This window comes from Oryzias latipes, chromosome 11 (assembly GCF_002234675.1).
Source record: "Oryzias latipes chromosome 11, ASM223467v1".
NCBI lineage: Eukaryota > Metazoa > Chordata > Actinopteri > Beloniformes > Adrianichthyidae > Oryzias > Oryzias latipes.
This window is the reverse complement of record NC_019869.2, coordinates 20,453,684-20,481,183: the sequence shown is the minus strand read 5'-3', so window position 1 is coordinate 20,481,183 and position 27,500 is coordinate 20,453,684. Positions and strand designations below refer to the sequence as shown.

The following is a 27,500-nucleotide window of genomic DNA, read 5'->3' as shown; positions in this document are numbered from 1 at the left end:
AAGACCGTTGACATGACGACCACATGGGTCCAGTTAAACAAGCTATTGAAGGAAAAACGACAGAACTTTTTATCATGTTCTTATCTGACATATTTATCAATTGAATTCGAAATAATCCTCACTTTAAAATCTGCTTTTCATAATAAGTCTGTATACTTTATATAAAAATGTCAAATTACGACCCCGTAATATCTAATTTTCATTGAGCGCTTGTGTGTATAAGACTGTAGGAAAAGTGTTGCTGGCATAGACCATACATGCTGTTGGACGTTTTCTATATACTGTATGTGTTGAACAAACGGTGGAGTGTCTGTACCGCTCACCTGTTCACCTGCAGCCCCCGAGGCCAAAGGCTTTGGCTTCACAATAACAGGTGGAGCTCCAAGTGTCTTTAATTACAGAATGCCACGGGGAAAAAAAATGCAGTTTGATGTTTTTACCCTAATTGACAACACAAATTTTTCCTAAGTTTAAGGGAGACAATTGAATATCTGTTGTACTATTAAAATGTTTAAAATATGTACAAAAAGCCAAAAACCAACCTTTTGAAATGCTTTATTCTTTAGTACCATTGGCTAACAACACAACCACACAAAAATATGAATGGAATTATTTTAGCCTATGGAGATCAGGATGTGGAATCATTCTTAAAATCAAAGTGGAAAAACGCACTACACGCTGATCCAACAAGTCAAAATAAGGCTCAGTAGTGGGCGTGGCCTCCACGCGCCCAAATGACTGCCCTGCCACGCCTAGACATGTTTCTGATGAGGCGGCGGATGGTCTCCTGGGGGGATCTTCTCAATCCCCTGGACCTAAGCATTTGCCAACTCCTGGACAGTCTGTGGTGCAACCTGAGGTTGGTGGATGGACCGAGACATGACATCCCAGATGGGCTCAACTGGATTCAGGTCTGGTGAACAGGCGGACCAGTCCATTACATCAATAGCTTCGTCTACTATATAGCAAAAACTGCTGACACACTTCAGCCACACGAGGTTTTGCATTGTCTTTCAGTAGGAGGAACCCAGGGCCAATCCCACCAGCATATGGACTCACATGGGGTCTGCGAATCTCATCTGGGTACCTATTGACAGCCAGGCTGTCCAAAGAAATGCCACTCCAAACCAATTTCTGACCCACTGCCAAACTGGTCATGTTGGACGATGGTGCAAGCAGCAGAATGTTCTCCAGACTCTGTCACGTCTGTCACATGTGCTCAGTATGATCTTGCTTTCATCTTTTAAGAGGACAGGGCGCCAAAGGTTGGAGTCTCATTGTACACTGAAGTGACAAAACTGTCGGCATTCAAAAGTCACCAAAGCATCAGCCAGAAAACACAAAGACGGAGAATTTGTCTGTGGTCCCCACTTGCAGAACCACTCTGCAAATGGGGAGGGTGTGTGTGTGTGTTAGGGTTAGGATTAGTATTCTTACTGATCGCCTGTTATTTCCACCGGTTCTTTATTCTACTTTCTTGCGCAACAACATGTGAATTTGATTCTCAGCCAGTGTTACTTCCTAATTGGACGGTCTGATTACACAGAAGTGTGACTGACTTGGAGTACCATTGTTTAGGCATTCCCTTTAGTGTTTGAGCAGTAAGTAATGGCTGTATATTTCTCTATAGAGGTCTATGGCATTGTGGCTTCTTGGAGCCAGTGGGTACTTCCTAATTGGAACACGAGGGAGGACGGGCCACTCAGTCCAGGTTTCATATACAGTCCTCTAAGCCAGTGTTTTTCAACCTTTTTTGAGCCACGGCACACTTTAACCTTGACAAAAATCCCGTGGCACACCAGCATCCAAAAAAAAAAAAGAAAAAGAAAAAGCTCATAGTCTGTATTGATCTACAGCCCCTCTGCAATCTCACATGCATTTTTGTGATAATTGTTGCAGAAAAAGCTGGAAGCTGCAGATTTTCTTTTTCTAAAAGATGTATTAAAAATTAAGTCAAAAGATTCAAAAACTGTTTGTGTGTTCGTTGTTTTAAGACGTTAAGAGGAGAGACTCATTGTCCGCTAAAACAGTCACTTTAATGCATCATGGGAGATGTAGTGCCGATAATGCGCCGACCACAGAAAGACCAGCGTCTTTGAGCTTCATTGTTTTGTTAACTTGTTCCACGGTCTGATACCAGATTCTGTGGAAAGCTACATCGCTAAAGACGAGCTTTAGCTGGTATTTTTCTTAGAACAGAGAGACTTTTTTGCGCTAAATCGAAACAAGGAAGTGAATACTTTAACCACCTCTGATTGGTCAGACTGGTGACATGTGATTAAGCCTTCAAGAATGATTGGTGGAGACAGTTAAAGGGGCGGGACTTTTCCTTACACAGTTATAGCTGCAGCTTTAACTGTACCGCGGCGGTACCTTCATTCTTATCAAAGTGTTTTAATAGAATCATATAAACACAAAGAAAAAATAATTTTATGATATTTCATATTCTTAACTTCTCAGTGTTTTATCAGGACCTGTTTGGATGAACAAAGAGCTGATTTCCTGGAGATGGTTAATGTTTTTAGATCAGTTAATGAGGGCAATTTCTCACGGCACACTTGACCATCTCCCACGGCACACTAGTGTGCCGCGGCACACTGGTTGAAAAACACTGCTCTAAGCCATCTTCTAATGCTACCCTGCCAAAACCTCCAACCCCACCATGCCGCCTTTCCTAGATCTACCTGAGACTGACTTTTAAGATATTCAACATGTATCTTCATTTTTATGCCAATTGATCTTTCCTTTTTTCCCTTAATGGACTTTGAAATCTATACATTTTTAATGTTTGGTTAGTTTTTTTATCACTTTCAAATCACATTTGAGTTAGTTTCTTGTGTAAGTTGCAGTGTAGAACATGTTTGTACCTGGGTGAAGTCAAGATGAGATAAAGAGGCTGTGTCTATGTACTGATAGCGGTTTTATGCTGCACACTAACCTCCTTGTCTACACGTAAAGTCAGCATATGGCCAATGGAGATCGGCTTCTGAGAGTTGGAGCAAAGTCTGACCCACCCTAGAGTTTCTGTGAAAACACATCTGTTGTGATTACAATGTTTTTACAACCCATTGTGAACTTTTGTGGTAATAAAACAGACCAAGGTGTTGAAGACAAGCAGCCACGCCCCCTTAGAGGCAGAGTTCACCTGAAGTTCAAAAGTAAAAGTTTCGATGAAATAAACCAGCAGGACAGTGCGACTGTGTCAGCGTGTGGGACATCAGGTGAATGACTGTTTGCACAGGGTGAACTGAAAGGTGAGCAAGCACCGCCTCAGCGCCAAGAACAAACACGGTACACACAACCCCTTCCTCCTGAGGTCAGCACATATGCAGGGACAGACTAAATCCAGGATTAAGACTAAACCTGTTTGTGTTGGGTTTAACCTGTGTACAGAAACGGAAGGTTTTTGGGTCTAAGAAAGGAAAAAAATCCAGGTATTTTGTCTGTTTTGGCGTTCAAGTAGATGTCCGTCACTTTAGGTTCTGTGCAAAATGACAGCAAGAAGTTCTTTGTGGGAGGGGGCTGGGGAAACGCCCTCACCATGAGTTTGTGCCTTTTGTTCAGCTGAGGGGTTCATGGATTGATAAATGGAGCCGAAAACCAGCCTCGCCGCATGCCTGACATGTCATCCATCGGTCTGTGCGGGAAATGGATAAAGCTGCTGTTGTGGACTCCGTTTGGTAACATCCTTGGAGCTCAGCTGAGACTCACTGTTGAGGAATGTTTCGCCAGAAGCCCTAAATGCTCTAGAAACACTGGAATGTCGACTGCAGTCTCTGCACAAGGGGGCAAAAAGTATTTGTTAGTCACTGATTCTTCAAGTCGCCCCCCCCCCCCCCCACGTTAAAACCACAGATGTACGAATAAATCATGCAAAGAACACGTAAATCGACATAGAACCAGAACCCTGCGTGATTACTGTATTCCTGAGTGTTTTCCATTCATTTGATGTTTTTAATAAGATTGACAGAAAAGTTTGGACCCCCCCCCCCCCTCCTTTGGCCATTGTGCAACTCTTAAAGAAGAACTGAACCACAGAGAAGCAAGGTCAAACATGACTTGTTTAAATCAAAAACAGCTGAATTACAGGAAGTATGGTCAAATACATTGGGTCATTAAAAAAACAGAAATCTGGAAACAAATAACAGCAATTGAAATTCTTGTAACAAAAAAATGCACTCAAAAACAAAAATGTATCTCTTCTGAATGTTTCAGCGAATGCAAAATGCCCGTCTTGGTCTGCAAACGTGTCCAATGTGTTTGAATTTTTCTATGAGATAACACCAGTTCTGATAGGACGCTGTGCTTTGCAGCTGGACTGCACCAACATTCAGAAACAGCTGCTCTCTGCAGATGAAAAGCCTCAGTGTTTGCATATAGATGACCCAGAATGCTCACTGAAGTTTGAGCACATTTCCATTTCTTTGAATACAGCAGCAAAAGGTACAAAAAAAAAATGTTAGAGGTTTGCAGGTCAAGAAGACGTGCACGTTTTTTACATTCCGAATAGTTCCTCTAGCAGTTTGAAACGACTGAAATACAATTATTATTCTGATTCCTCCATTTTTGTTTTGGTACATAAGTGCCTGTTGAAGTTGTGGATCGCCAAACAAATGAAACCAGAATCGCCGTTAATGGTTGAAGAGTTACGGTAGTGAAAAGACAGTCAACACTTGAGGTAAAGTTTTGCTATCTTAGGTTTAACATCGGGGTGAGATTACATGAGATGTTTCATGAGGTTGGTATCAGATCTCGAAGGGTTTAAGAATTTTGTTGGCAACAAGTCGACGTTCAGGGCATGAGGTGGTTGTAGCGGTTCTTTAGGAGAAACCGTGGTCGTCTCTGGACTGCATCCAGAGACGGAGACTGTCCCTGTTGAAGGTGGACATCTGAAAGTTCACGCCGCGCTGACATATAAACACACAACACATGGAACAGAGAAGTGACTCATCCTCTTATCTCCACTGACAACAATCTCTTCCAGCCACACCTGTTTGTTCTGTCTCAGAGCTGGATGGGATCTGGGAGGGTTTATTCTGTCCTTGACATCTTGGAACATCAGCAGCTGATGAAGAGACAGAAATAAATAAATAAAAATCTGATAAATGAAGAGAAAAAAGGGTTTTAGTAACATTTTCAATCACAGCTGCAAATATCCTACATGTAGATGTTGAAGTTCAGATCATCTGGACCACATTTCTTTTGGATGAAAAAGTTCCAACAATTATTTTGAAGGTTGGAGGAAAATCTGGACACTCCTCGTGATAATCATGGAAATCCAAAAAAGGACTGCAGCAGAGCTGCATCGTCTTCATCTCTGGTCCCATTTGTGACAACAAAACATGACTTTAGTTCAAGTTTCTCAAAGCCCTATTAAAATCATCTTTGATCTAGAATAACCCTTGTACTATCCTATGACCCCACCCTCACACTGACGTGTCCTCCCTACCATGACAAAGGTGGATAAAGGTGGTAAGATTTCATGTAATCCATGGACACCAGTAAAGATCACAAATCATTGAAGAAAAAAGGTTCAGCACACTGTCTAGTGGGTCTAGATGACCCAACTCCCAATGTTAAAGTGCCTAGGATAGCACAAGGGTAACGGTCTTAACCCCGTCCCCGAAGGATCTGGGTTAGACTGTCTTAAATCCAGCCGTACAGATGAATCTAGTCATCTAGAGGCTGATGCATCATAATGGAGCGAAGCAGAGAGCCTGTGGCCCAGATTGTCATTTGTACGTCACACAATCTTTTTTTTGTCTGCTCCTGATTCACAATAATGTAAAAAAGTCGATGCCAGATTGCCGGCCAGCAGCAGCTCTGATTGGTCGATAAATGTGTCCAGACGGCAGCCGTCCATATCAAGTGCCATCCACCGTATAAAAAGGGGGGCATTCTGCCTGTCTCCGTACTGCCACCACGTGACCTTGAAATGTGCGTGGGCGGCCACTGATGGATGTCAACTTTCAGAGAAAAATCGTCAGGTCACCGTAAAAGTTTTACTTTGTCTTTTTTTCTTTACCTCTCGATCAGCACTTCGCTGCCCATGAGTCCCGCTGGACCCGTGGAGGTCGATCACATCGTCTCGCTGAAGAAGTCTTCCTCTGTTTCTGGGACCACGCCCAGGTCAAAGGTCAGTGAGGCTGAGAACACACAGTAAAAGAACTATTTCAGATCAAAGTTTTCCACTTCTGGGTTGAAAACAAAAGAAACCTCCTAAAGAAAACCGATGAAGATAACAGGAAGTGAATCTGGATTTAGCTTTCTGTGAGATTTATCATCAAAATGGCCAAGGCTAGAAGAAATTTACCGACATCTCTCTGACTTATGAACTCCTGTCATGAAGATTTATGGGCTACAACTTGAACTCAGGTCTGTTTCCTTAAGGTAGTTAAGAGGGGACCCCCCCCCCCCCCCCATAAAAAGAGGGCCGACTTAATCTTCTGGCGTTTTTTCCCCTAAAAGTAAAATCTCCCACAGTCCTGATTTCAAAAATTGCCCACAAATTGATAGTTATTGCTGCCACCAGAGGGCGCTATTGGTCCGGTGTTGCGAAAGTGATGCTCAGTAGAACCAGGTTTATAGATGTGTTGCAACCGCATCCGGATCACCCGCCGTTCATGATAATGCATGAGGACTAGAACCATCAGAACCTTCAGGGAAATCCTCTTATGGGTTTGTTTAAAGCTTCCAACCACTTTTTCCAGATGTTCTTGCTGGTTACCTGGATCAGGTGTGTTTACTTGTTCATAATGTGGACTCACGAGAGCGTGGACAGCTGCAAAACCAGCTGTCTTGAGGACCAGGTTTGGGGAGTTTTTGATTGGGTTTTTGCGTAAAATCGCCCCTCGTCCATCTCGTTTTTGACGGAAAACCATTGACGATCGGATGTGGGACGATGTCCACTGAGGATGCTCCGTCACAGAATATCTGCAGATCTTCCAGAAACCTTCTAGAGAAGGGTCTCGGTTGATGATCAGACTGTTGGGTACTTGTTGGTTCGGTTTGTTATTCCTGAGTGCTGATTAAAATCGTGTTCCTCAGGTTTGGTGTTTCCTCAGAGTGGAGCAGCTTTAAATGTGAGCAATTAGCTTTGATTACAAGCTTCTGTGCCAGGAGGCCACCAATAAAGACAAAGAGCAATTATTTTCTCTAGAAAATGTTTGAGATACCAGCTATCGATCACATGACTGTTGTTTTTTTGTTTGTTTTTTTTACAAATAATTGAGTAACTGACATGCTTTGTAAATCGTTTTCTTTTAGGGGAAAGAATTCAGCTACTCCGAGTCAGACCTCCGGAAGCCCAAAAGATTCGCTACCTTCTCTTTTGGCTTGAAAAAGAGGAAGAAGAAGAACGAGGAGACTCTCTCAAAGAGCACATTTGGCCTTGATGAACAAGAGGTGATGACTTCCTACTGCCTTCCAAACCTTGTCCCGTTGCTTCATCATCTGTATGTTTTCTTGCTTCATCATCTGTATGTTTTCTGTAGAGATCGGTGATCTCCACAGTTTCCATAGCAACAGTGGACATTTTTTCAAGTAAAACTCAAAAGGATGCTAGGAAATGAGTAAAAGTATGGACTTTAGTTTATTGGATGCAATTTATCTTTTGTAATCAAGCACCTTAATTTTCTTCGTCCCTTCGCTTCAAAGCAGGTTTAGGCAGACTTTCAGGATGTGGTTTACCGTCACGATGACAGGTTGACCTTCATCTTGCTAATATGCTGATTTGGAGGAGACCAGATGTTTAGTAACATGTCCACTTCCCCATGAAGATAAAAGTCCCCAGCAACCATAGCGACTTTTGCATATCGTGGAATGAAGAACATGTTAGTAGATTTTTGTTTTTGTAGGACATACTAAACTTTTAGTTTCCATAGCAACCAGTTCTAATGCTTTCTTCATCAGAGTCAACATTAAAGATAAATAGACCTTCCACTTAGGACTTTTTCCAATGGAGCTTCTACAAGTTGGGTAGATATTGGCCAACGTTCTTGTACTCAACAGACTAACGGATAATACTGTAGTTGTGGACATTTTGGAAAAAAAAGTTTGAGGGGGAGACCTCACCTTTTGACTCAGAATGGTGTCATCCACAAAGATTACCGTCAAAGTAAACAGTCCGTTTCTCCCTTCTGAAGTACTTTTCCACCTCACATCTTCCAACGTCCAACATGAGATACAAATTTTAGTGACTGCAGATCTAACAGATTGGTAAACATTTAAAATTGTAGGTTTATCGTGGTGACATCATGATGGGGGGAGTCATTTTGATGCACTTTACTTTTGGATATAGCCTGACGACTGAACTGCATTTGGTGGCAGTTCGACTTTTAAGCCACATATATGATGTGTGACGTCGCATATGCGCATGTGACGTCATTGCGCTAAACGTGCATTCTTGAATTCGCATTTAGCCCCTGTGATCACACTGCGTCCACCCCGATACGAAGGCATCTCCGCCAGCTACAGCTGGAAGAGGCCTGGTCCAAAATGTTGAAAAGGTGAAAATCTCATGAATTTTTTTCTTGAGGCGTTTTTTTGTCCCCAGCTCTATACTGATTTATGAAAGACTAGGTGTCATGGAATTCTAGCTGGGCACAAATGGCAATTATTATTTTCTTCTTCATGATCAATTTTCAAACGGTTGGTAGTTCTGTTAATGAGAAGGGACGACAGCCATAGTTTCTCCCAAAACGAAGTCCGTGATGTTTTCAAATCTTGACCTGGTTTAACTTTCAACGTGTGTTCAATGGCTGCGTGTTTTGTACATGTAGCTCGAAGTTGGTTTTGGAAATGTGCATAGCTACGTGTTAATGTGAGAGTTTTGAACACGGAAGCCTAAAATGTGTCACTGCACAAGTTTATACAGACTTTTCATGGCCAGTGGTCACTTGTACCAGAGTTGCAGAGGGAGTTCTACATTTGTTCCTCAGAGGTTGAAACTGTGGATTTTCTCCTCACAGAGTCTCCTGGACCTCACTCGGAGAAATCTGGACCCGGCTTGCTCCAACCGGCAGTTCAGTTCCTCTCAACCGGAGCTGGATTCCCGCTTCGACATCCCCTCTCCTCCTCCCTTGGCCAAAAACCTCTCCGAATCGCACTTCGCTCTCCCAGACCGCCCATCCTCCTTGCTCCGTAGCCGACCGCAGTCTGAGGAGCTTCTTAGCGACTTTTTCATAGAAGAAACGGCGAGGGCGCCCATCGCCTCCATCCCTGAGCTGCAGCTTTCCAGCTCAGAGGAAACGGAGACCTGCTTGGCTGTTTGTTCCACCTCAAGTTCATCTGGCGCCTCTCTGAGACAGAATCATGTGAGGTGCCACTCTGTGACGTGTACTGTTAGTCAGGTTTCCAAGGCAACTGTGAACCCCATCCCTGGAACGCCTGATCGGCTCAACGCTCCCGGCAGAGAAGGCTCACTTTCCCCAATCTGTGAAAGGGATGAGCAGAATTCCTGTTTGTTCAGTCCAGATGAAGTTTATAAGGCTCTCTACAAGTCTCATTTTCCTAAAGGGTTAACACCCATCCCCTCCACCCCACCAACCTCCACAGATCACTCTGCCGCACCGCGAGTTCAAACGGCGCAGCATGACACTGCAGCTCCCAGGAGCCAAGACTCCCTCAGAAAAATGACTTCTATTGAAGGAAACCCGGAAATCCGGCGCTTTTCACCTGCTGAAGAGGCGAGCACCCCCTATTCAGTTCCCAAACTGCACATCGGCAGCTTTGTGCGCCCTGGCGCCACGGCGCTCTCTGGAGGTCGGGCCTCCGCTGCTCCTGTTTCAGACTACGTCACGTCCATGAGGACGAGGGGTCGGGTTGCCGTTCCCATCACACAGGCAGAAAAACGCTTGCCTTCTTCCAGCCAGGTGGCTGCGCCAGAGGCTCCGAGGATGTTTCCGGGCTTGTTGGCGCCGATGGACGCGTGCGACAGACCTCTGAGTCCGCCGTACCTGAGCGTGGGATCGGATGAGGGGAGCACTGCGGACGTTTATTACAGCGCTCAGGAGGACAACGTGGAGGAGAGCGGCGATGAGGAGATGTTTACCCTGAGCGAGAGGCAGGATAATTTTCTGGGTGGAGGTGGGGAGGAAGCTGAGGCCAACTTCAACGGGATCGTTGGCATGAAGCAGGAGAAGGTAAAAGGTCAGAGGTCACAGAACCCTCTGCAGAATGAAGGAAAGTTTCTTTTAGAACACAATGTGGAAACTGTAGTACAAGAAGGTGGAGGAGGAGGGGGGGAGTTAGTGGCACCACCTGTTCTGCAGGTGAACATGACGGAATGCGAGAGTGCCCCGCCCTCCACTGAGCTCACGGGGGAGGGGTCTGGCTCTGAAAAAAAAGACCTCTATGCTGAAGAAGTGGCGAGCCTCCAGGGCCCGTTTGAGATGTTTAAACAAATGAGCAGTTCTGAAGATACACAGACTGGTTCCGTAGGCCAGAAGTTGGCTGAGATTCCGTCTGCGCCGCCACACGGCAAGCTGCCGGCTTTGTTGACAGCAGAACTCAACGCAGACCAAGAAACACGTGTGCTGTCAGGCACGCCTGCAGAATCCGCCGCGGGCAGCAGCCCCCTGTGGGCGGAAACGCCGGATCGCAGCGCCACCGTGCAACGCCAGGTGCCAGTAGAGGTTCTGGCTTCACACCAGGGCGTTACAGAGGCTGCAGAACGGAACATGGAGGTCCCAGATCAGCTGGATGACAGGTTAGTTATTGATGTTCTGAGGTAGAAGGAACGCAGAGGAGAGTCCTGTCCTCTGGTTCTGCAGAGACGCCAGCTTTATCGGCGACTTCAGGCTTCAGGAATGTCTTTTTACGCTTGAGCTGTTTGGAAACCGAACGAACACGAAACACTTTCATCTTAAGGTGCTGCTATTTGGGTTTTCCACGCGTGGGTGTGTTTCTGTGACGTCAGAAACACCTGGAGATGGTCAATTAACCAGTAAAAGCAGCTGTTTAGAAGAAAAACACATTTTGTCAAGTCTAGAAAAATATTACTTAAGACTTTAGATTAAAAGAAATTCTGTGGGCAGTGTAAACTGAATCTAAATGACTCTTTAGCCTTTTTCAAATAAATATTCGATTTTTATCATTTGTCTTTTTAAGTTGAGCTGAAATACACCTTCATGACCTAAATTAGCACTGAATATTAGAAAATGTTTGCTCTTTTTTAGTCGAATTCACATGATTACATATTTTTAAGGAGAGCTCAGCTATGAGTTAGCAACATTTAGCTTTAGCGTAGCTGTTTTGCACTTTTCTTTAAATATCCTAGCTTGCTAACTAATTTTAGCAACTTGTTGTCTTTTCTATTTTTTGGGTTAATTGCACATATTTTAGCATGTTAAGCTTCATCTCTACATTCTGGTACTCGCTTTAGCTAGCTTAGAATTTTAGCATTGTTTGACAGCATCCCAGCTTATTTAAGCTAAGCTACCTTATGTTGTAATTTATCACTTTTAGCATTTGATTTTTAGCAATCTTTTTTTTATGGTTTTATAGTGTCACTTAACAGCTTCAACTTTGTTTTTCTCAGTTATTTTACCTTTTGTAAACCTAATTTGGTGCCTGGAATGAATTAAGCTTTTATTTTATATAAATACAAATTTGTATTAAATTATAAAATGTCCCAGTTAAAATAACACAATATTTAATATGTATGTACTATTTTACAATTTATTTTAAAGATAGTCAAATAAAAAGAAAAACAGCATGAATCAGTTTTAATGATAACATGCATGTTGTTATTTTTCTTTTTACACAAAGCTGCAACAATACCAAGCATATTCACAAAGGTTGAGCATGTCTGCAGCCTTGTAAAACCGAGTTTTTCCGGCTGTTACAGTCTCAGGTTGAGCACATATTTACTGCTCCTTTTTTTACTCCTGAGATTTACTCCTGAAACGATCCCATGAAGCGGCTGTGGGAAAATTCAGGATTTTTAGTTTCAAAAAGTCCTCCGGGCTTCACGATCCGCCTTTACCAGTCCTGCTTTCATTTGTTCTCTGCAGCACACATTTTGAAGTGTAACTGATGCTGGATATGACCCAAATGTACAGATGTACTGAGAGTAAAGCTCCAGGCAGCAGTGAAAGGTGAACAAACTGCAAAACAAGCAGTGTGAGGAATGTGAAGCTTGTGCTCACACCTTTGTCTGTATGTCGACACACCTGAAGCAAAACAGTAAAGGTACCAAGTTTGAATGTACCACTGCTAAAAGCAAATGACAACTAAAAGACAATACTGCTGTCAAACAGTTTTGCGTTTGCTTTGATGTTGGTTTCCAGAGATAAGAAATATTAATAATAAAACCTGGTTTCTTCAAATCAATACAGGATGATTTATGAATTAAATTTCTCCTATATGTTGATTCATTTGATCCAGAGTAAAAAATTCAACACTGCAAGTTTTTATTATTCTTTATGAATTTATTTTGGCAGCTGTTGCCTCCAAATACTCCATCAGTGCTATCTCACCTTTGCACAAAAATAGTTTGCGTGACTGATGGAAATGTTTCACATGTGTTGGTCTGAAAGCATAAGTATGTGTGTTGTAAAAGTAAAATCTGTCCAACTCAAGAGGCTTTCAGCTCTCATCTGTTTGCTCAGCTGTTTGACAGGACAAGTTAAAAAAAAAAACTCCACCAGAGTGCAGCAGAGAGGTGTTGTCAGTCACCTGTGTGTGTACATGCATGGGTTACGTAAACCTGCTGTGGCGTCCCATTCCTCAAACAGTTTGGATGCTTGCTGAAAGATGAAATATGCATTCAAAAAAACCACACCTGCATCCACATAGTTTCAGCCGAGGATACTTAGGCTAGCTTTCATCGCTCAGGATGTTGATGTTACGCTCTAAAGCATCTAATCATAGGAACTCAACTCTACCTCAATTCTGCGAAATGTCTTTCTTGTTAGTGGAAAGCCAAACTGAACTATAAAAGCCGTTCTAATCATAATCTTGTAAACAATTCACTTTTATTTATATAGCCCAATATTTACAACAGTAGTCATCTCAGTGGCCTCATACCGAAATGGTTCTAAGATAGAGCCTTGAGGAACACCTTCACAGTGCAGATTCACTTGATTAAACAAGCTCAACCTCATCAAAACATGCAGGGATAAGCAAATGTAGATCAAGTGATGGGAAACAATATGTTTTTGACTGATATATACAAATTTAATAAATATGTATAAGCCTATGCTTAATTATCTAAATGCAATGAATTCTGGTTTAGCAATGTCTGCAACAGGCAGCAGAGGGTCTAAAGTGTTTTTTTTTTGTTTTGTTTTTTCAATTTAACCAAAAATGGGGATTGATCACAACAAATAGTCACTTATCTCTGACGGAGCAGCTTTTCATCTCACAATCACCAAAACTAATCCAGATGAAATCCAGACAGGGAGTAAAACATGGTAGGCTCCTCTTTCGACAATACATTTTGATTTAAAAGCTGATGTGATGCATCAACAGGTGGAACCATTTCTGGCAGAATTCCTATGAAATTAGAAAAAAGGGTTTTCTTGGGAAATAAGATGAAACTCTTCAGTTTTCCTTAAATGGTGAGATGAATATCTTAATAAAAAAGAATCTGAAATGAACTAATAATTGTGTGAAATGGATAACAAATAATAAACTAGTCTAATGATACCAACTAGTCCTAAATAATCTTTAGAAGATTAATTTAAAAAAAATGAAATAAACTTTGAACCCCTTAATTTTAAGTTAAAGTAAATCGACTGCTGAGCACCTTCATTAGCTGCAGAGCACAAAAACATTATATATTAACTGTTGAAAAAACACAAAATACAGGTAAATTATGCTGCAGAAAGCCAAAAATGCAAAATAAATCTGAAAAATGTAAAGATCCCACAGTACTTGTTGAAAAAAGCCCTACAAAATATGGCTGAACAATGCAATCGAAGGCCATAAATGTTAAAAAATGGGTTTAAGTGGCTAAATGAGGCTGAAAAATGCTGCGTTATTGTACACTGAATGCCCAAAGAGAATGTTGCCTAAAAAGTGGAAAGTGGCTGAAAGAGGGAAATATTTTAGTGAATTTCTTCTAGAAAGGCAATATTTATTGACAAAATTCTGAGAGCTGTGCCGAAAAATGGAGAGAGAAAAAAAAGAAAGAAAAGAAAATTGATGAGCTACAAAAATAAACATTGTAACAGATGAAAGATCTCTCTTTTGATTTCTGGAATCTCAGATCTTTTTTTTTTTCTGAAGAGTAACAGGCTGTAATCAAGATGGTGTGCAGAAGACTTAAGTCAGACATTGACTCCGCCCACTTTGCCGCTCGCAGGCATGACAGTGGGGAATGTTTCTGCTTCCTCAGCTTTGCTGTCAGATCAGGCAGACGTTACGTTTTTTTCTCCAGGCCTTTGTTCCCTTGAGGAGCTCCCGCTGCTGCTTTGACCCACTTTCCTTTCCGCCGCTGAACCGGCAAACGTGCCGCTGAACCGGCAAACGTGCCGCTGAACCGGCAAACGTGCCGCTGAACCGGCAAACGTGCCGCGCACCGGCAAACGTGCCGCTGAACCGGCAAACGTGCCACTGAACCGGCAAACGTGCCGCTGAACCGGCAAACGTGCCGCTGAACCGGGAAACGTGCCGCTGAACCGGCAAACGTGCCGCTGAACCGGGAAACGTGCCGCTGAACCGGCAAACGTGCCGCTGAACCGGCAAACGTGCCGCTGAACCGGCAAACGTGCCGCTGAACCGGGAAACGTGCCGCTGAACCGGGAAACGTGCCGCTGAACCGGCAAACGTGCCGCTGAACCGGCAAACGTGCCGCTGAACCGGCAAACGTGCCGCGCACCGGCAAACGTGCCGCTGAACCGGCAAACGTGCCGCTGAACCGGCAAACGTGCCGCTGAACCGGCAAACGTGCCGCTGAACCGGCAAACGTGCCGCTGAACCGGCAAACGTGCCGCTGAACCGGCAAACGTGCCGCGCACCGGCAAACGTGCCGCTGAACCGGCAAACGTGCCGCTGAACCGGCAAACGTGCCGCGCACCGGCAAACGTGCCGCTGAACCGGCAAACGTGCCACTGAACCGGCAAACGTGCCGCTGAACCGGCAAACGTGCCGCTGAACCGGGAAACGTGCCGCTGAACCGGCAAACGTGCCGCTGAACCGGGAAACGTGCCGCTGAACCGGCAAACGGGCCGCTGCACCGGCAAACGTGACGCTGCACCGGCATACGTGCCGCTGCCGACTTCGACGTCCTTATTGTCTGCAAATTTGTCTTGATGCGACCCTGCATCTCCAAAATCTTTACGACGACCGAACAAATTCGATTATGCAACTTTGAATGAGAGCTTAACAAAACAAAGTTTTAAAAAGTTTTTCTTTATTCAGTTTTGTGAATCAGAAGCAGACGGAAAAATTCAGTCTGAAAAAGATCGTAATTGTGACGTCCAAAATACGCTGGCTTCCTTTTCATGGTCCGATCTCATCATCGTACGGTGTAGGAACCATAACCGTTCGGCCTGGAACTTCTGTTTGGGGTCCTTGGACTAGTGCTGACGTCATATTATGTGATTGGCTGTGCGTTGGTCCAAGGACGTGTCAGATGGTGATTGGTCTGGACGAATTACAAAACTACCATAGAAGAAAATATTATGAAGTCTGTTGTAAGCAAACAAAGCTCTGACATAAAGTGAAATTGTCTTCTAAACGTGCCTTTATTATTGTTATGATTATTATTGAATGCATGATCCCTTATAGGTTTTTAAATCTGTGCGGCCAGTGCTTTATTATTGGCAGAACAGACCCGGATTAGCACCATTAGCCGTGCTAACAACATTTTCAGCCACGGCTGAACTCAAACTGGAATAACAAGCGGATTGTTGCAAAATCTCTTCATAAATTACAAGGAACATTGTCAGACCAATTTATGAGGGAAAATAACTTTAGGTTACAAAAGGGAACGTGAAATGAAAATTTGTAGAGCCCGAGCAGATCTCGACGCTACGTAGTTTGTCCAGGTGGGGTTACTGTAGTGTGACGTTACCTTCAGTCGAAAGGACCCTGAACGGAAGTTTCAGGGCGAACGGTTATGGTACCTACAACGGTTCAATTGCCCTGATTTTGAGTTGCAGGTGTGATGGGCTGTAAGCTAGCAGACAGGGCGAGCAAAGCGAGAGCTCTCAGGGGGGGAAGGGGGGCCAGGCCAGGGTTGCTACGTGCCAGTGCTCTTGCCCACAAATCTAATTGAAATTTTTGTATGAACACACTCTCCATCTTTTTTTTCCTATCATAAATGTCTGTTTCAGGTCATGAAAGAGATTCCTCATTGGCCTACAGAACAATTATCCTCATTGCTAGAGCTGCATGATATGTGGAAATCCCGCGATATTCATGATCCATATTGTGATGACGATATAACTTATGAACACATAGCAGAACAACCCGCCCCATTTCACTGCTACAGTTTAAATAAGATTCAACATGACTTAAATGATACTCCAAAAGACCCTCGTCTACATAGGAGGCTAGCATCTAACATCAAAGGGCTCCATTCGATTGGTCAAATGCATAAATTGATTTTTTGATTAGCTAAATACTTTAAGCTGCCATAAGATCGTTTTGGCACATTTAAGGCTACCATTTATTGCAATTTTTCTGCCTTTTGCGATACGCGCATTGCAAAGCTTGATAACGCGATAGCAATAGATTTGCAATTTATTGTGCAGGCCTGCTCATTGCAACATCAGCCTGTGCGATACACATAACGCAAAAGATGGTGTAAATTGCCACAAATGGTAACCCTAAATCAGGGGCCGACAACCGGTGGCTCCGGAGCCGCATGCAGCTCTTTCATGCCTGTGCAGCGGCTCTCTGTGTTTTTGTAAAATAACTACCAAGTTCTCAGATTGTCGTGGTGCCTTTAACATCGTCAGGTAGAGCGAGAGAGCAGCGTGAGCATGCAGAGGGGGCGTGTCTGCAGCTGGTAACACCGACCAGAGTCTGTAATGGGATGCAAAGTTTTTCTGGAAAGACAGTCAGTGGTGATCTCGTAGGGACACATGAGCCCCCAATAAAGACTTTTTTTCCCCACCCAGACTAAAACCACCATTTCCGTGTAAAATTATTTAAATTTGCATTACGGTGCCTCCACTGTCCTGTCTCCTTGCTGCTATGATGACCGTATGTTGAGCTGTCTGTGTAGAACACGCTGGAGGGTGGGTTGCACGTGGGGGAAAACAACGAACAGGTAGAGAGACGGGGGCGGGGCTTAGACTCACCGCTTATGATTCCAGACAAACTAACAGCTGCTTCCTCATAAAAAATAGTTGTCATCCATAAAATTAACATAATTTATTGGGTTTACTGGATTTAAATAAAAAAAATAAATAGAAACGAGTCTGCATCAAAGTGAATTTGTTTTGACAGACAGAAAAGTCTATTCTAGGTTGTGGAAAATGGGGAAAAAAGATCAAAGGAAACATCACGCTCATAAAGAATTAAATAATTAAAACAAATAATTAAATAAATGTCCTGACAGCATTATGAATCAATACAAGTATTGCCAAATGAACTATCGTGATATATCGGCAAAACCTTTTTTTCTAACACACCTAGTGTTGTGTTGTCCCTGTGCTTTCATCTCAGTGGGAAACGGTTCAAAATGGCTCTTTGAGAGGTACAGGCTGCTGACCCACATGCTAAAACAATCTTATGGAAGCTTGAAGTATTTGACAAATTTGAGCCCTTTTCGCATTTGACCAATCAGATCGCATCGTCGACAAATCAGGTGGAGCTCTTTAATGCCCCTTTTATCAACGTGGATTGTCTGGAGTGTAATTTAAGTTGCATTGACTTTTATTTAAATAAAACTGTAGCAGGGAAATGGGAAATGATGAAATGGTTGTTTTGCTGTCTGTTCATGTATCGTCATCATAATATAGATCACTAACTAATAATGCACGCTGCGAGTTTTATTCATATCGTGCAGCGATAAAAACTAGAACTCTTTAAAAACATTCCTGTCGACCCATTCAGAGGCGGAGCTGCGGCTGTTAGGGTGCTTTTCAACCCCCACACCATCACACTCCCACCACCGTGTTAGATTCTTTCTGAAAGTCTGCTCTACTTTGAGTCCAGAATGTTCCCGTTTTTGTGTTGTTGCTCCACAAAACAAAGGAGACACATTTCTAAATATATATCGAAGTTATTCACCTTGAAGGAAAAATCATCATCTAGAGATATTTAGAGACGGTGTGTTCGTGAGTGCAGCGTTTGGGAGCTGTCACCTGCTGGCTCCGCCTTCATTTCTGTCACTTTTACTCAGGTTTCCTCTGGATATCCTCCTGACATCGGAGTCCGAACCAGCAGCCATGATGAGCAGAGGCAGCCTGTACACCCCGCTGAGCTCCGAGAGCTCGACCCCACCAGGAGAGGACGCCCCCAACCATGACCTTTACAAAGTGACAGAAGAAATGGATTCTGGGCCAGACTTTAGGTGGAAGAACAGATTCTACGGAGTGACTCCATATAAACCAAGCAGCACAGAGGACTATCTAACTCCCTCCCCCTCTGGAAAGGTTGCTGGTAGCAACAGCGACTCAGAGGAGTGGAGGAGGAGCTCTGAGTGGGAGGAGCCTGCTGCACCTGCAGGTAAAGGAGACGAGCAGAGACAGAAAAAGGCAGAGAGCGAGCAGTCGCACAGAAACTGGGAGCAGCCAGAGCTGTCCTGCAGCAGCCAAGAAGACTGCAGCGGAGTCTTCAGAGCCACCCTGGTGAAGCTGGTCCCTGACCCCCCCGCCGCCCCCGAGTCCCCAGACACAGAGTCTCACATCCAGCAGGACATGGAGACCCTGGTGGACACTCTGAGGAGCATGGAGCCCTCTCTGAAGAGGGGGAGCACACCCCAGCGTCCACAGGCACCTTCTCCCCAGCACATCTCTGCACTGCCCCCCATCGAGGAGGACAGGACCCCCGATACCCCCCCCCAAAAGCCAGAGGGAAACCTGAACATCCTACTTGCTGACCTGGGTTTGGGCAGCAGCTCCTCCCGGGACACTCGATCCCCGCTGGAGCTGATGAAGAGCCAGGTACGTCTGCATGTCCTACAGAGACGCTCTCGTCTGACATGCACTTTAAAGTATTTGTTTATTTTTGTTTGGGATGTTGTTGTTTTTTTTTCTAACCTCTATGACGCCTTTTCTCAGGATCTGCACCCCCCAGATGTGAACGGAAACGGGTTGCCCAACAGGTCGTCCCGCCTCAATAGCAGCGTTTTGTTTGGGAGCTTCATGTCTGCAGAGAATGACAACAAGCTCCATACAAGCCGCAGAAGCTCTCTGCCAGAGACCCGCCCCCTTTCAGGCGACCACTTCAGCTTGGGATCAAAGGAGCAGAGCGAAGGCCCGGCGACCCCCTCCGGGTCCCGGTTGGAGCGCCTCTCCCTCATTGTGGGCTCGTCTTCTCCGACGAACGGAGGTTACGACTTGAACGCCCCCCGTATGAGCCTCCCCTTTATCGGCTCCCCTCCCTACATCGGCAGCCCCACCCACCTGCTTAGCCCCACCCACCTGTTTTCCCCCCCAAGCTCCAAGGACTTGCACTGGCCCTTTGCCATCCCAGACCCTTCGATGTCCATGCTGGCCCAGAATTCAGGGGTCTTGAGTGGGGGCCAGGCCGTATCTCAGTTCCAGCGACCCGAACCTGAGCAGAACATGCTTTCCAAGTACCGCGCTTTCCCCGACGCTTACGTAAGTTCTGTCGTTCTGGAGATGGGTCCCTTTTCAGGTCAACTGCAGGTCAGCTGCCCCCTGTTTGGGTCAGCTGCCCCCTGTTTGGGTCAGCTGCCCCCTCTACGGGTCGGCTGCCCCCTCTACGGGTCGGCTGCCCCCCGGTTGGGTCGGCTGCCCCCTCTACAGGTCGGCTGCCCCTTGGTTGGGTCGGCTGCCCCCTCTACGGGTCGGCTGCCCCCTGGTTGGGTCGGCTGCCCCCTGGTTGGGTCGGCTGCCCCCTGGTTGGGTTGGCTGCCCCCTGGTTGGGTCGGCTGCCCCCTCTATGGGTCGGCTGCCCCCTCTACGGGTCGGCTGCCCACTCTACGGGTCGTCTGCCCCCTGGTTGGGTCGGGGGCCCCCTGGTTGGGTCAGCTGCCCCCTCTATGGGTCGGCTGCCCCCTGGTTGGGTCAGCTGCCCCCTCTATGGGTCGGCTGCCCACTCTACGGGTCAGCTGCCCACTCTACGGGTCGGCTGCCCACTCTACGGGTCGGCTGCCCACTCTACGGGTCGGCTGCCCACTCTACGGGTCGGCTGCCCACTCTACGGGTCGGCTGCCCTCTCCTTAGGTCCCCTCAGGGGTTGTCTGAATGTGATGCTCCAAACCTGAATCCCTCATGTATGTAACTGAGGATCACTGCAGAAACTGATCAGAAAACTGTGTGTGCTTGTTTGTGTGCTTGTTTGTGTGTGACTGAGAAGAACATTCCAATCCACTAATGATTTTCTACAGAATCATGAGCTTGTTGAGACTTGCTAAACGGCTTTCAGACACGACTTCAGATTTAATGTCAGTGTATTTTGTTGGCTCAATTTATTTAATAGCTGGTAATATAACATTTTTTTTCTTCTTATTCTGGCAGATTTCAATCCCTAATTAAGTTTTTTCCCTTTTTCTATTTTCAGCTTTTTCTCTTTTAATTTAACATTTTATGGCTTTTTTAAGGCCAACTTTCAGTCATGAATCTTTTTGATTATTTTGTTCCTCTTTATTAGCCAAATTATGTGACTCTTTAAACATTTAAACATTATTATTCTCATTTTAAACACACACCCATGTAGCCTTAACATTTTTTTAGCTTTTGCTAGTTTTTACAGTTTTGGAGAGGATTCTTTTTAAACAGTTGTTTGTCTTTTACAATATTTTCTAATGTATTCTTATAGCTAATTTAGCCTTTATTTTGATTATTTTTGGCATGTTTGTGTTTTTACATGTTTTTATTGTAGCTCTCTTTCCTGTTATTGTTTCTTTCTTGTAACACTGTGAGTTTGATTTCTGTCACATTTTTCTCCTAAACCTGAATGCATCATGGTCAGGAATTTGTTCCTATTCAATAGTGGAAGAAATGTTTCAGTCATACCTGGGGGAGGGCGTTGACCCAGAGTGCTGACAGAGCAGCATGGCAGTCTGAGCTGCAGTCATGCGCGTCGACAGACTCAAGCCTTCATTACACAGCATCACCTCCAGGCGCTCATCACCTCACCCAGAGAAAAATACTTGAGGGGGGTGTGTCCACACGTTGAGGACGTTCCTATCAGTAAGCGCTGTCCTCCGGTGGTGATGGCGCCTTGTTGGGATTTACCACCTAAAGTCAAAGGAAGACTCAGAAAAGCCACTTTCAATTTCACGTTTTCTCTCATGTACACTCATCCAAACTGGCCCATCCCACCAACCCTCTACCACCGTGCTCAACAGTCACTTGATGAGATTTAAGGCTAACCTCAGTTAGCTTAGCCACAGGAACGCATGTTAACAGCTGGGTGGGTTTACGCATTCTTTGGTTTTAATTAATTTGGTTTTAGTTCTAATTGAAACTGCTTAACTGTCCCAATGTGTGGCGACAAGAGGAAGTGATGTAAGATTTGTGGCGAGTAGTGATCAGGCTTCGGGTACAGACTGTAAACGCTGAAAAGATTATTTTCTGGGAAAGATCTTAAGACTCACAGCAGATTGGGCTACTGCAAAATTTGGAATGAATGTATATACTACTGTTGAATTTGGGATTGTGGTACTCTGTCATTTTGGGGATTTCTTGAGCTAGAATAACATTTAGCCAGTTTGTGGTGAAGCTTTGGACACTTGCTGCTCTTCTGCGTTTCTCTGGGCTTCATCTCTTTTGCACGAGGCCGTAACTGTTGAGTTTCTTCTTCTTCTAGAGGCTCTAAAGGTCAGCTGCATAAATGAAGCCGTCCTCTGTAATCTCGTCGCTGCAGGCAACTTGTCGCCAGATTTGCATGTTAGTTTAGCGCGCCTGACATTAGTCACACGTTCTTGAGAATGCAGGGAACCAGACCTCCAGGTTGTTTTCTGTTCAGCAGGAATGTCAAATGTGAAAGAAAAAACAAAACAAAACAAAGAAAGCAACCAGAGCGACGCCGGAAACACTTTTCCAGGGCAGTGAAACTGGAGCTTGGGCTGCAGCCGGTCCGTGGAGGGAAATGTGATCTGGATTGTGGTTTTGTCCCAGCAGAGACACTTGAGACCCACATTCATGAAGGACAAGCAGCCGTGATGTCCGTCACGTGAAAAGCTTCACTCACGTGAAGTTTTCACCGGATCAGCCACATCCCGCAGCGTTGGCGACAAAAACCAACCGTTTTGGCAAGGCTGACTAGATCTGCCGTTCCTTACCTTCTTAACCCACAAAGTGGCACCAGAAGCGTTTGTCATCATTCCTGAGAATTTCCAGAGTTCAGACCTCCTCCCACCGTATCTGAACCTGCTCACTCTGGACTGATGCCAGCCAACCCGAGCTCACAGATTTTTGGTGTTTCTGTGTTTGCAGCTCACCAAAGAGAAGGAGCACGGAAAGCTCAACCCCCGCCCTGGAAAGGTGAGTCTCTGGCAGGTCCACCAAAGCCCCCCCCACCGCTGAGCACCAAAGCCTTTGATCAGCCAAACACAGCAGACGCCATCTTTGATTTTAAACCAAGCCAAGAAAATGGAATAACCTGTCAAATCAGCTAAAATTGTGCCAAAGATGCAAAATTATATGCCTGAAGAAAAATACTTCAACTGTTTTTTCTTTCAAAAACTGTTAAAAACTTGAAGCCTAATGTGGCTAAATGCTGCTAATATGATGTTAGTCATGCTAAACGCTGGCTGTGTCTAAATTCCTTTCATACTCACTACTTGGTGCACTTCAGAGCCGTTTTGTAAAGCTGTTGGAGTGTACACTTGCAGAATTGAGTGCCCTAGAAACCAATGTGCGTCAATGCTCGTTAGATTGGTAAAGATAGACCACAATGCATTGCATTCAAACAATTTCAGTGAAGAAAAGATTCTTTTAATTTATTCTTTATAAAGTTATTCTTTTTAGGTTTTAAATTCATGAAATTGGGGACGTCATATTTGCCGGTGTCCAAATAACTTTTAATATCCGGGGCACTAGATCGTCCCAGATTTTTTGCAGACATTGCCTAATTGTAAGAAGCTAAACTGAATACCTCAGAGCACAAATCTATGTTTTCGATTTTTTTTTTTAATGCATTGTAGTTAATAACCTCCAATCTAGGGAGCATTTGGTTTTTTGCAGAGACTTCTGGGAAATTTCCAAGGGCACTCGATTTTAGAATTGTAGATTAGTACAGCTCTGCAAATTGAGTAGTGAAAGAATTCAGATGCAACCACTCAAAGAGAAACTGAAGGATGCTACGTTTGCTGCTAAAGTCTAATGTGGGGAAAAGCTGGAAAATACTCAACAGGTCGGGTTAACTTCTCTTTTTACAGCCAGAGTTTGATCAAATTGACTGCAAACATCCACACAATAGTCTGGTTTGAGGAGAGGCTTTACTGTTCTTGGCACAGAACAGCTGCTTTCATGGTGGAAATGAGACAAAGTTGGGCTAGTTCTGGCCCTCAGGCGCTAATTTTGCCTGCAGAAGCTCCTGGGACAGCCTCCTGTTATTAATCAGGTGCATTGATGATGGATGTCCAGGCTGCAGTACTCCTTATTCATTATTATTATTATTATTATCATTATTTTAGGATTATTCAGAAATGACGAGCCACTTCTGCTGGAACCCTGAAATCAGCAAGCATGGAGTTCTCCTGTTCTCTCATGCTCTACTCAAGAACCTAAAATAGCTGCACTTCAATGCCCGCTCTTCATCATAAGAACCACTACAATCATCTGGCTTCCAGTGTCAAACAGGGGCACAGCCTCCTCTCCTGTGTGTGAAAAGATCAGGCCTGCTTGGTCTTGCTGCTGAACTGCTTGTTCCTGTGCAGGAGTTTGAAGGGAGAAGCCTCCCTGGCTGCAGGGCCTCCATGCTCTTTACATGTCTGCGCTCAGGCTGCTTCATGCGTGCCAAGAGGCCTGGAGCTCCTCCTCCTGGCGGTCTGTGAGCTGCTTTGACACGGCAGATGCTTGGAGAGACAATATAGCTGTAGCACTTTGATCTCCATCAGTCGCCCGAGCATTTTTTGAGCTATTTTAAATCTATTCCCCCTGGCTTACAGTCCCTCAGACCCCGAACCCCTCATTACTGTTGCAACAGAAATGGCGAGCAAGATCGCAGATGTTCAGAAAACGGAGACATGTGGCGATGAGGAGCAGGGAGCTTGCGGCCGCCCAGCGTATTTTATACGTCACAAAAACAATGTTTGGTCAAACTGCATTGTTTTCGTCTGCTCCTGATTCACAACGATTTGAATAAAGAAATGCTCAGAAATGCAGTTTTAAGCTGCATTTTCTAAAATGTCCATCATAAAAATGGAACACGAACCTTCTCTCCTCTAGATGTTCATCTACGACCGGCCGGGGATGTGCGGCCAACGATGGGAGGTCCGCGGCGACGTCCTTGATGCTTCGTCCTGGGAGCTGCAGGACACCATCTCCATCAGGGTGGTCCGGGGAGGGTGAGCGTCCCTTCACCGGTCTGCTCTGCTTTTTGCCCGGCGAGCAGAGCTGCAGCTCCTGCTGCGAAAGGGTGGAATGTCCACCACGAAACAAGGAGACAGGGTCACAAAGACAGAGAAAAAGTTGCCTCCAAATTAGATTGGATGGGGGGGCTAAACCAACATTGTTACCAACCGTTAACTGTATAAGTGAACTGGACTGAGTGAGTGTGATGTCATCACTTCCAGCTCCAACCTTTCATTGAAGTGGGACCAAAAATACTAAAGGAAAATCCCCCACACTCCTCCAACCTGACCAACAGGTCCTCGTTTCATATGGTCTGGAAGAGTGGCGGGGGGGTTCCATGATGTCATGTTTTTGGCTGTAGACGTTCTACTGACCTTTGGATCAGGAGCTCTGAAGTTCTCCTGTTGTTAATCTCAGGCGGCTAACTTCTGCTCCAGTCAAAGTATCTCCCTGAAGGAAGCCGTTCCTGTCTTTGTCCTTCAGCCTTCAGCGCTTCACTGCAGGAGAACCTTCCTCCCCTTGGAAGAAATCCAACAGTAATTAAAAGCAGCTTGGTGGTTTTAGTTTAGTTTTAATCCTGTGCCACCTTCATTCGGGTGGAAAACAAACACGCCAACACCACACCTTTGTTTCTGTCTAAGCATGACTCCCAAAAAAATCTCTTTCTATGGAAGAGCCTGAAAAGTAGTTCCTGAGAGCTGCGGTCGGGTCAAAACGGGCAGGAACGCCTGAGACGAGCACGGAAACTCTGTAAGCTGAACGCTTTCCTTCCAGGTGGGTGCTGTACGAGAAACCCAACTTCAAAGGAGAGAAGTTCGCCTTGGATGAGGGCGACATCGAGCTCAGCTGCCCCTTCAGCCCCCCAGAGGAGCTGGAGGAGAACGGAGTCCAGGAGAATGGCGGAGAAGACGGGCCGACGGAGAGCACGCCGGCGCGGAGGTTCATCATCGGATCCATGCGCAGAGCGGTTAGGGTGAGATGACGCCACTTATCCCCCGTTAGAAAATGTCGGACAAAAAGATGACGAGAACAGAAAACATAAAAAAATGTCAAACTCTGTTTTCTTTTATTTCAAAAAATAACATGTTTTCATCTTCAGGACTACAGCGTTCCTGAAATCAGCCTGTTTCCTGAGGAGAACGCGGAGGGGAAGAAGGTGGTCTTCAGGGACACGTCAGAGGATGCCAGGATTTTCGGGTTACCCATCAAGGCCACCTCCATCATCGTCAACTCCGGGCTGTGAGTGACCCTACAGAGGCGTTTGTGTGATCAGCTGATCGGGGAGTGACCACCCTTCTCCTCTGCTTCTCAGCTGGCTCGTGTACGCGGAACCTTTTTTCCAGGGTGTCCCGCGGATCCTGGAAGTGGGGGGGTATACCAACCCAGCAGCCTGGGGAGTGGAAAAGCCTTACATAGGTTCACTCCATCCACTGAAAGTGGTATGACGCTCGAACGCGAACAGAAAAAATACTTTTCAGGAGAAAAAGGGCAGATGAATGCATTTCTTTGTTCTCAACAACAGGGGGAGCCGAGAGTGGAAAACATGACAGAACCGAAGGTGAGAATGACAGAACGTCTCTGCAGCAGCAGAAACTCTGGATGGGTGGTGATTCTTGCTGTCCGTTTGCAGATGGTCATCTTCGATAAACCATACTTCACCGGAAAGTCGCGTACCATCACTGCCAACATGAGAGACTTCATATCCAGAAGTGACAGTCAGCAGACCGTCTTCATGGGCAGCGTGGGGTCGCTTAAGGTCCTGGGAGGAATGTGAGTAGAGTATCGGATGCAGACAGGGGGCGCTGCAGCCACCAGAGCTCAGCTGTGTGTCCTGTGCTGCCGCAGCTGGGTGGGCTTCCAGAAGGAGGGCTTCCGCGGCCACCAGTACCTGCTGGAGGAGGGCGAGTACCAGGACTGGCGAGTGTGGGGCGGCTGTGACTCGGAGCTGCGCTCCGCCAGGATCATCCGGGCTGTGAGTTACCATAGGAACGCTGCAAACGTTGAGACATTCCAGACGATCCTGAAATGATGGAATGAAACTCCAAATGAGTTTAAAAAGTGCAGGACAGCTGAACGAAGTACTTAGACTTTTTGATCCTGGAGAAACCAAACCATGATGAACAACGTCAAACAAAAAGTCTTTTGCAGTTTTATTACTTTTAGAAATCAACAACTTCCTGTTATGAAACCTGTTACCTTTGTAGAATAATTCAGGACTCATTCCAGCTGTTTTATTGCTCTGTCTTTCTATTAAAATATATCTTAGTACGACCTTTCACAAGGAAATTATTAAATTATTGACATGTTTCCAAAAACATGATTGGAGGGAATCTAGACCAATCAGGATTGAGCACCTTATCTGTGATTGGCTGGTTTCTGATGGCTGGCATTCACTGTATATGAGAACTAGACCGAGCAAGTGACATCAATAGAAATGGACTTGCTTCCAGTTTTTTGCCTCATTCAAAGGCATGGTGGTGGCGCCATCATCATAAATAACTAAAGGCATTTGAATGGCTCTCTGCAGGACCTCAGGGATCCCCTGATTGTGTTATTTGAACAGTCGGAAGAGGAGGATAAGTTAGAAAACAACCTTGAAGGGATGGAGGCTATTCCCGACGTGGAGCTGCTTGGTTTCAAAACGTCAACGCGCTCCATCCACGTTATCAGCGGGGCGTGAGTTCTCGTTTTGGTGCTCCGTGCGGATGCGTTGGAGGGCGTCGGGTGTGCTCACGGATGTCCTTCCTCGTCTCAGGTGGATAGCTTACTCCCACGTGGACTTCTCTGGGAACCAGTACATTCTGGAGAAAGGCTTCTACAGCAGCTGCGCTGACTGGGGAGCTCAGGACTCGAGGATCTGCTCAGTCCAGCCCATCCTGCTGGTAAGGA

General features: G+C 45.3%; 1 protein-coding gene and 1 long non-coding RNA gene across 2 annotated transcripts in view; one reads left to right on the top strand and one right to left on the bottom strand.

Moving 5' to 3' along the window:
• Positions 1-27,500, top strand: part of LOC101170358 (beta/gamma crystallin domain-containing protein 1) — a 34,499-nt gene that overhangs the window by 1,418 nt on the left and 5,581 nt on the right. The window contains exons 2-16 of the mRNA XM_011481141.3: positions 6,037-6,136; positions 7,267-7,404; positions 8,970-10,708; positions 18,302-19,064; positions 19,182-19,724; positions 22,530-22,577; positions 24,486-24,604; positions 25,386-25,584; positions 25,711-25,850; positions 25,924-26,050; positions 26,134-26,169; positions 26,242-26,381; positions 26,457-26,583; positions 27,139-27,287; positions 27,367-27,493. Of these exons, the coding sequence (XP_011479443.2) occupies positions 6,037-6,136; positions 7,267-7,404; positions 8,970-10,708; positions 18,302-19,064; positions 19,182-19,724; positions 22,530-22,577; positions 24,486-24,604; positions 25,386-25,584; positions 25,711-25,850; positions 25,924-26,050; positions 26,134-26,169; positions 26,242-26,381; positions 26,457-26,583; positions 27,139-27,287; positions 27,367-27,493 (4,495 nt within the window). The remainder of the gene's footprint in view (positions 1-6,036; positions 6,137-7,266; positions 7,405-8,969; positions 10,709-18,301; positions 19,065-19,181; positions 19,725-22,529; positions 22,578-24,485; positions 24,605-25,385; positions 25,585-25,710; positions 25,851-25,923; positions 26,051-26,133; positions 26,170-26,241; positions 26,382-26,456; positions 26,584-27,138; positions 27,288-27,366; positions 27,494-27,500) is intronic.
• On the bottom strand, positions 4,049-6,098 carry LOC110015944. Its single transcript, XR_002291206.1, has 2 exons — positions 6,026-6,098; positions 4,049-5,065 (listed from the first exon to the last, which is right to left on the bottom strand). It is a non-coding gene; the product is annotated as an uncharacterized LOC110015944 (long non-coding RNA).